At 45.2% G+C, this 9,968-nt stretch overlaps 1 protein-coding gene across 1 annotated transcript in view; it reads left to right on the forward strand.

Annotated features, from left to right (window-relative positions):
* The window catches only part of AHCY (adenosylhomocysteinase), an 88,310-nt gene that overhangs the window by 12,028 nt on the left and 66,314 nt on the right, over positions 1 to 9,968 (forward strand). Inside the window, exons 4-5 of the mRNA XM_019513095.1 lie at positions 1,240 to 1,315; positions 6,607 to 6,759. Coding sequence (XP_019368640.1) covers positions 1,240 to 1,315; positions 6,607 to 6,759 — 229 coding nt within the window. The remainder of the gene's footprint in view (positions 1 to 1,239; positions 1,316 to 6,606; positions 6,760 to 9,968) is intronic.

Below are 9,968 nucleotides of genomic sequence, written 5' to 3' on the forward strand. Positions count from 1 at the left end.
TTATTCCAGTTCCCTCAAAAGTCAGCAAAGCAATTACTAAATCTGAGTATGGACTCTAGACCTCAAGCTGTCTGAAAACATTATAGGAAAAAAAGGGTTGTGACTCTAGAAACAAGTGTGGAATTTCTCATGTGACTTTAGAGGTCAAATGAAGGCCAAATGACTTCATGACTATCCACAGCTCAGTTTTCCACCTGGAAAATGGGAATAATAGCACTGTTCTAGCAATATGGTGTCGTAAGGACAAATATATTAGAGATGGTGAGCTTTTCAGGTATGACAGTAGCGAGAAACATTTAAGGGCTTCAGACAGACAGGAGGCTGTTGTAATTTTTTGAGGGTACATGAAAAGTAACCTGTAAACTATTCTTAAGGGTTTTCGTTTAAATATAAGTAGCGTGCATTTTATAAACCTGGAATATCATACTTTGATTTTGGTATTTCAGATGAACTTGTCCATGCCAGCTGTTTCTCAAGTATTTTGGGTTCCTGCACCTGTTGTTGAGAGCCCACCTCCCTTGTGCGCTCAGCATGTCCTTCCCCACCCCCAGCAAATCTAGCCCTAATAGGGGCACTTCAGACAACCCAGAATTTTAACACCTCCTATAGTCTGCAGCTTCTGAACAGCCATGACTTAACTTGGGGCATTGTTGTCTAGTAGAAACTCTCAGGTATAATGAAGTGGCCAATTGTGTGACCCTTGGGTTTTGATTTTTGAGGGAGGAACAAACTAAAATCAAGCACTGCTTGCTATATTGGCAGGAAACTACTTCTTCCTCTAGTTTGGTGATTTGAATGGTTAGCTAATGATAACACAGCAGCTCAGCTGCTCTGCTGCTGCTCCCAGGGCCCTTGAGGGGTGTGGAGCGAGAGCCTGTGGCAAGCCTGGATAGACAACGTGGCCCAGGTGAAGCCGAAGGCTGGAGCTGGGAGGGAGCACTTGTGAACCAGCAGCTAATTGCTTAATTGAGTCACTCCTGCTGTTTTCCTCTGTAACCTCAGGCTATGGGTACTGGTTCCCACCCCTCTGATCGGCTAACTGGTTATCACCGGGTTTATTAGTTAAACAATGGTTTAACCTTTCACATCCCTATTCTGGGTGGAACAAGGATTTGGGCTAACTTCCTACTTCTGCTTCCTCTTCACATTTAATTCCCATCTCTAGAACAGAGGAAGCAAGTCATATTTTATCTGGGAACCTTGCTCAACAAATAACGTTTATTTTTGGTGATGTTCCAGGTACAATGGTCAAGCTGCAACATTTTCTCCACTCAGGACCATGCTGCTTCTGCTATTGCAAAAACTGGTATTCCTGGTAAGTCCTTTTGTGTTCTAACATGGCTCAGACTAAGTGGCTTATGCTGACAGTTGTGGCGACATCGTGAAAATGAAGCTCTAAAAATAAGACTGGGGGGAAATAAACCTCTGGAGCAGTGTCTGTTATACAACAGTAAGTTTAATCCAAACTGACTTTTATCAGACAGCAGTCCAGCTACCCTGACTCTGACGCTGTTGTACAAACTAAAGCACGGGTGGGCAAAATGCGGCCCTCGAGGCCATTCTATACGGCCTGCAAGGCCCCTAAAAAATTTAGAAAACTAATATTTATCTGCCCTGGGCTGCCTGTCATGCAGCCCTCGATGGCTTGCCAAAACTCAGTAAGTGGCCCTCTGCCCAAAATAATTGCCTGCGCCTGAACTAAAGGGTCCAGATTAATTCTGGTCTGTAAGGTGACTAAAGTAGCCAGGTGAGGAGTGGGTAGGGGTGTATAGATAAGGGTGTTTGGTAATGTCCAGCAGATCCAAGGTGAACTACTACCAAAGGGAAAAAAACATTGGTTATGGTACTTTAAGTAAAGATGTTCTTTCTGGGCTGGCTACAGCATGCAGCATTCTAAATGTGTCAAAGACAGGTTTAACTGCTGTGTGCTCTAGATCAATGATTCTCAATCTTTTCTGTACCAGGACCCATTTGTAAACATCAATGGCCAGCCCCCACCCCCTGTGTGTGGGGCAGAAGGGAGTGGGGGGCAAGTAGCCCCTCGCAGGCTGGAACTCTGCCAACCTGCAAGGGAAAAGCCATGATTTAAAGGAGAAAAACGTGGTAAAGGCAAATCCATTTCTAAAGTCTGTTTGTGACCCTTTCATATATACTTGTGACCCACTTTTGGGTCATGACCCATGGATTGAGAGAAGCTGCTCTAGATCACTGGTTTCCAAACTCTGACATATTGCATGCCACCAGTCTGAAATGATACAACCTTAAGTACTACCAGCAAACTTTTGTCATACAAAGTAATTGTAATAAATCTGTTAACGCGTACCACTGACAGGTTGTCTGCATATCACTGGTGGTACGCATACCACAGATTGCGGCTCTAGATGATGACCCCCAAAGCTGTCTGTTAGAACAAACTGCTGTGTGAATTGGAAGACTACATCGTGGGGTCAGTTTTTATTAGTACAAATGCATACTCTGAAGATATCTTCATAACTTACAGACATACCAAGCTTGGGAATATTCCCAGCTTTGGAGTAAACCCTGTTCTTTACTGCAGATCTAATGATTGCCGCTACTGTTCCAGTTATCTTGCAGTCAAACTCCTGAATTTGGGATTTGCTTCGATTCCTACATGAAAAAGTCCCCTGGATCCTTCTAAAATGTTCAGTTTTTGCCACCTCTTGTTTTTTTTATGCAGTGAATGCTAGTTGCAAAGTTTGGATTGCTCTTTGGTTATATGTATGCCTGGCCTTGCCTGAGAGTGGTGTTTCAGCTGGTCCTGATGATCTCCACCCCTGAGTGCTGAGGGAATTAGCTGAGGTCATTGCGGGACCCCTGGCACGGCTTTACGAGTATTCACGGTGCTCTGGTGTGGTGCCAGAGGACTGGAAGAGGGCCAGCGTGGTTCCCATTTTCAAAAAAGGGAGGAAGGGGAGGACCCAGGATACTATAGGCCAGTTAGTTTTACCTTGATCCTGGGTAAGCTTTTTGAGAGAATTATTGTGGCGCATGTCCATGAGGGGCCAGCAGGGGAGATTATGCTTAGGGGCAACCAACACGGGTTCATTAGAGGCAGGTCCTGTCAGACCAACCTGGTGGCATTCTATGACCAGGTCGCAAAATCCTTAGACACAGGTGTAGCAGCGGACGTAGTATTTCTGGACTTTAGGAAGGCCTTTGACACAGTCTCTCATCCCATTCTCATTAAAAAACTAGGGGACTGTGGCGTCAGCACCTACACAGTCAATTGGATCACTAACTGGCTGGAGGGTTGCACCCAGAGAGTGGTGGTGGAGGGGTCATTTTCGACCTGGAGGGATGTGGGCAGTGGGGTCCCCCAGGGCTCGATCCTCGGGCCTGCACTGTTCAACATCTTCATCAGTGATGTGGATGAGGGAGTAAAAAGCACACTGTTTAAATTTGCAGACGACACTAAGATGTGGGGGAAAGTGGACACGCTAGAAGGCAGGAATAGGCTGCAATTAGATCTGGACAGGTTACAGGGGTGGGTGGATGAGAACAGGATGGATTTCAACACTGACAAGTGCAAGGTACTGCACCTGGGGAGAGAGAACCGACAGGCTGGGTAACTCCCTTCTTGTCAGTGCAGAGGCAGAAAAGGATCTTGGAGTCATCACTGATATCAAGATGAACATGGGTTGACAGTGTGGGGACATGGTCAGGAAGGCCATCCATACCTTGTCATGCATCCACAGATGCATCTCAAGCAGGTCCAAGGAGGTGATCCTCCCCCTCTATGCGACACTAGTCAGGCTGCAGCTGGAGTGCTGTGTCCAGTTCTGGGCGCTGCACTTCAGGAGGGATGTGGACAACATGGAGAGGGTCCAGAGGAGGGCCACTCACATGATTGGGGGCAGCAGGGCAGGCCCTACAAGGAGAGGCTAAGGGATCTGAACCTGTTCAGCTTCTACAAGAGGAGGTTGAGGGGGGATCTAGTGGTCATTTACAGGCTAGTCAGGGGGACCAGCAGGAATTGGGGGAGTCCCTGTTGCCCTGAGCACTACCAGGAGTGACTAGAAATAACGGTCACAAGCTAGTAGAGGGTAGATTCAGACTAGACATCAGGAGGCGCTACTTCACTGTCAGGGTGGCTAGGATGTGGAACCAACTTCCAAGAGAAGTGATGCTGGCTCCTCCTCTGGGGGTCTTTAAGAGGAGGCTAGATGAACACCTTGCTGGGGTCGTTTGACCCCAGTACTCTTTCCTGCCATGGCAGGGGGTTGGACTTGATGATTTGCTCAGGTCCCTTCCAACCCTACCAACTATGAAACAATACAGAGGTTCATGTTTTTCTGTCCTGTGTGGTATGTCTGCTGTTTGGCTGGTAATTGGTGGTTCCTTGGCTTTGCTACATATTCTAACTAATGTGTCTGATGCAGGTTTTAGGGTTCCTGAAATTTTGTGTTTTGAAGTCCTGTTGGCAAATACTATAGCTGTTCCAACTGAGCTGTTTTATAACGGCTTGAAGTGGGCCCAGATTGGAACAAGCCTGAGGTTTTGTTCTAGGCTGGTCCTGCAGCCAGATTCTGGTTTAATATGGAAGCTACATGAAACTGGGGCAGTTCTTGGGAATATTATTTCCCCCAAAGTTGGCTGTTTTTGCTGTATTCCCTTTTAAATATCTTCATTCATTTTAACTCAGAAATGAATGACCTTGTGGATCCCAGTCTTTTTTTATTTTTTTTAAAGGTTAGAGGTGATCATGCAAAGTGACACTGTTTATGCTCTGCACTGATGCTGGTGTCCCATGGAAAACTGAAAGATCTGTGACTGCCTGTATTTCTTTCCTTTATCTTTCACTAAGCCTCCATCTACATTTGCTGTTTAGTTCCTACCTGAGGACATAGCTGTCTTTGATAACAGTATGTTCTTGTCAAAATGCATCTGTTTCACAGACAGCTGATGAAAGCTTTGCTAGAAAGGTGAAAGCAGCAGAAGAGAAGCTTTCAAGGAAAACTGATCCCATTCTCATTCAGTTGTTTTATGATAATTATTTCTCAGTTTTTCCTGCTAAAAGGTCACATGGTTTAAGGGCATCAGCATCTTTTCAGGCAGGCTGTGATGGTTGTTTTCTTGTAGCCAGTAGGCTTGATTTGACATAAGGCAGCATAGAGCAGTGGGAAGCAGAATTCCTGGGTTCCTTTTCCCAGTTCCATCAGTGACTTTGCTGTGGCATCTGGGACAAATCCTTTAGCCTTTATTTGTTGGTGGCATACCTCTGAGATGGGAATGCTGTTCACCTTTTAAGTGTTGGAGATCCTCTTAAAAATTCTGTAAACATGGGGGAGGTTTGAGTATTTGCCCTAATGAATAGGCATAAAGAAATTATGTTTAAGGGGTAGATATAAAAAAATAACTTGGAGTTGGGAAATTAAAATACAAGTAGACTGCCTGTCTCTTTAAAATGCTTGTTTTTTTTGGTAATGGCTGCATACTTATATGCTAGGAATGTTGCAGAGCCATGGTTTTCATTGTTGGCTTCTGTTGCATTCTTTATCTAAAATGTGTACGGTTGTCATGCTTGTGTGTACCAGTCAGCCTGTGCTGTCACAATGGCCAAATCTGCTTCCTGATGGCAAGTTCCTGACTTTTAAGGGATTATCTCTTTCATTCCTGCTGTAAAGCTTGTTACCATGAGGCCTTGATACTCCTGTGGCCCAAAGGCCACTTGGGGTCAGGTTAATTAGCAGCCTATATTTTGTGGTCATTTAAAATACCAAGTCTTTCTTTAGCCTTGTGCCCTTGCAGGCCAAAAAAATAGGGAGATGAACCAATCAACAGGGAGGCAGTCTTGTTTCTGGCATGTGAGATCATTGATTATAGTATAGAGGGAGTCTATAAAGTTGGAATTCAGACATCCCCTTTCTATATATCATGGAGTTAAAGCTTATTGACAGAATGAGTGAGAGGTGGCTGCTGGCCTCAGTCCTTAGTCTCTGCCCTGGAATTTCTAAAGTTTTCAGGAATTAGAAAGAGCTACTGCGTATGTTTCCTCTGCGGAATGAGTGTAATTACAGCATCTTCAACAATGACAGCATGGAGTACAGAATAGATGCTGGCTTCTTGTGCACCTTCATGCAGTTATGAATTCGCTGCTATTATTTTTTACTTACGGGAGGCTAGATGATGGCAACACATGCTATGTTTACAACTTTATTTTTCAGTACAGCCATATTTAGAGGCTCTTCCTAATTCCTAGAAGCTGAACATGAGTTGGGGCAGAAGATGGGAATTGTAGCTTGTATGCGTGGCTCACATTGGTGCTACCTCATTTCTCTTGGTGGTTAAGGATAAGAAGGGAGCTGATGTTCTTGATATGGTCTGACCCAAACTTCCATCATTTCAGGGCATGAAGCATAAGATGCAAGTAATTTTTCTGTTTATTCAGTTCTACTCAGCTGCAGACACATAGCTGATAGTGTCTTTTCTAGCTGGAGGCAGTGATCTGCTAGGGCAGCATGTGCCTTTTGGCTCTGGTACAAAAAACTGCTTATGTAACTTAGATTTGGAAATGCTGAGATAGATGTACTTGCTGGTTAAATAAGAAATTGAACTAATTCTTCCTGCTCTTTTTTTCTGGTTCAGTGTTTGCCTGGAAAGGAGAGACAGATGAAGAATACTTGTGGTGTATTGAACAGACCCTGTACTTCAAAGATGGGCAGCCCTTGAACATGATTTTAGATGATGGTGGAGACCTTACCAACCTGGTTCATACCAAATACCCACAGCTCCTGAAAGGTAACTTTTGTGGCCTGTTACATTTGGTCATTGTACCTTTTGAGCCTACATGAGATGGCTTGTACAATTGTTTCAATTTCAACAGGAATCTCTGCTTGTCTACACAGTGGAACAGACACAGAACATCATTTTATCTACCAATCAACATTTAGAACTTATCCAGAACCATAGCTTATTTGCACAATTTGTTTTTAACTCTTGCTCTGCATTGTACCTATACAACCCATTCTTATATCCTTCTTACATGCCCTTGTACCTAGAGATGGCAAATTCCTTTTTGTACAAATTTTTACTCCTGCTGACATTCAACACTATTTTTATTTTAGAGTTCGTTAGCCATTATAGATTGCAGTATGTGGGCTTTTTGCCTTTGTGGGATTTTTTTCCCCCCATTTCCCTCCTTAGGGGTAACTGTGGGTGAAGCTGTGACTGCCTGCAGCTCTTCTGTGACTGGAGCTAACATCAGTTGCCTGTAGCATATAATGTACAGGATGAAAACTCTTATCCTATTAATGTCAACAGTGAAGAATAATGGTAAAATCAATGGAGATCAGGGTCACATGTCTTTAGTCAAGAAACTGCTGAAAGCAAGTCGTCATATTTAATAAAATTGAAAAGGTAGATTAGCATGAATAGCAGTAACCTGGGGGCTTGCTAATGATGCACAATTGCATAATTAGGCCTATCTTGCAAGTTAATTTAGATGCTGCAATAACAGACTGAAGGCACCAATTGGGTGGATGATCTCCACCCTAGAGTTCTAAAGGAACTAGCTGAGGTCATTGCAAGTCCCCTGGCAAGACTTTATGAGCACTTGTGGTGCTCTGGAGAGGTACTGGAGGACTGGAAGAGGGCCAGTGTGGTTCCCATCTTCAAAAAAGGGAGGAAGGAGGACCCGGGAAACTATAGGCCAGTTAGTCTTACCTCGATCCTAGGCAAGCTGTTTGAGAAAATTATTCTGGCACACATCCAGGAGGGGCCAGCAGGGGACTGCATGCTTAGGGGCAACCAACACGGGTTCATCAGTGGCAGGTCCTGTCAGACCAACCTGGTGGCCTTTTACGATCAGATCACCAGATCATTAGATGCAGGGGTAGCAGTGGACATAGTCTTCCTGGACTTCTGGAAGGCTTTTGACACTGTCTCTCACCCCGTTCTCATTAAGAAACTGGGGGGCTGTGGCATAGACACCCACACAGTCAAATGAGTCGCCAACTGGCTGGAGGGCGGCACCCAGGGGGTGGTAGTGGATGGGTCCTTCTCAACCTGGAAGGACGTGGGCAGTGGGGTTCCACAGGGCTCAGTCCTCGGGCCCGCGCTGTTCAACATCTTCATCAGTGATTTGGATGAGGGGGTAAAAAGTACCCTGTTCAAATTTGCTGATGACACTAAGATGTGGGGGGATGTGGGCACACTTGGGGAGTCTCCTTTTTATACCCTTCTGGGCCTGGGCTGACTCAGACCCTGTTAAGGCTTTTTTTTTCAGGCTCAGGTAGCAATCACTCGCTCATCAACAACTTAGAAATGATTGAGGAAAGCAAATAATTCTATAACTACAGTTACCACAAATAAAGAAATGTATGAAAGGCCAACTCTGAAATCACTGCAACTTATAGCATTTAATAAGGTCTCTTTAGGTGTATTCAGGATGCATCTTTGAAAATACAAGACAAATCTATTTCTTGTTCACTTTTGTGAAATCTCATGGAAAGCAAGGTAATATGGACAGTAAATGTTAATGTGCAGAAAATATGATGCTGTTATCCTGGAAGTAGGGACCTGTTAGCTCATGTAATAGAGCAGTCCAAACATAACTTGAGATTTGTCAGTAACGGTAGATTGACTTAAATCAAACCACTTTAAAATCACCTATTTAAATTGGCAAGCCAAAAGCCCAATTTAAATCCTTGACTTTTATCTACTTTCCCATTGTATATTTTTTCTTTTTTTAAAAAAAAAAAAAGGTATATTTCATTAGTTGATGTTGACTTGCAACTAAATCCAGTTTTCACAGTAAACCTGGTATATGTGTCTGTGTGACAGGCTTGTAGCCACAGGGTTGGCCATCATGCCCCCTGGTGGCCTTTGTAGCTCCTGCCTGTTTCAGACTATAATGTTGCTCTCCCTAGATTGCTCATCTGCCACACCTTTTTTTTAATAATCAAGCTTTAATAATGGAGGTTTGTCATGGGGTACCCCAACATTTTTTTAATTACCCCACTCTTAAGGGCATTCTGCCCCACTGTCACCTGCCACACCTTGCTCTTAACAGATGTATATTGCAGGAGGCTGCCCTGCTCTTATTATAATGACCACCCAACTTGTGCTCATAGCCTTATGGGCCAATCACATGGGTCTCTACCTCCCCTACACTATGTCCAGTGCTTTGCAGATGGCATCCTTACAGATGTTTTACTTACTGCTGATACAGCCCATCACTGGGCCTTACAGCCCCTTGGCCTCTCTCAGCCCCTCTCTGGGTCCTCAGACCTCTGTCTTGCACAACCCCTCCCTGGGCTACCAGGCCCTCTGGTCTTTTTCCTGGCACCTCCCTGGGCCGCTAGCCCCTTCTGGTCCCTCTGGATTCATTCTGGTCTCTATTCTTCTGAATGTTCTCTAGGCCCTTAGGCCCATCCAGTCATGCACTCTACTCCCAGGTCCCTCTGGATTCATTAAGCCTGCTGGACTCCACTATGTGCCTCAGGCCCCTCACTGGACCTCACTGTCCAGGCTGTTGGAACCCTCTGGTCCTGGACTCCATTCTGTGCCCTTCACTGGACCCCTCTGGTCCCACTATACTTGCTGGGCCCCACTATGCAGCTCAGGCCCCTCTCGCTGGGCCTCTGGACTTGAATGGTCCCAATCTCCCCTACCAAGTACTTTTTTGTTTGAGTGTGCTCCCCTAGCCTTTCCCCTCTACAGAGTAACCCACAAGGCTGTGGGAGCTGAGGCTTTCCAGCATCCCATCCTCTCCTTTCTCTTGAGTGGCCCATGTGTGGCACTTCATGGAGGCTGCCCTGCCACAGGCAGTCCCACCATGCTAACCAGCTCCAGTAGGGTGCAGTTTTAGGTCTTACTCAGTACTGGTTTTCAGGCCTACCTGATCTTACATGTCCCTCTCTGGGCTCTCCCTAGATGTCCTACATCTCTCCTAGGCTGCTAACCACTGGGCCCCCTGGCCCTGGCTCCATTTTCTATTGCATCCTCCA

This window comes from Gavialis gangeticus, unplaced genomic scaffold, assembly GCF_001723915.1.
Source record: "Gavialis gangeticus isolate Ggan-Ray unplaced genomic scaffold, GavGan_comp1, whole genome shotgun sequence".
Lineage (NCBI taxonomy): Eukaryota > Metazoa > Chordata > Crocodylia > Gavialidae > Gavialis > Gavialis gangeticus.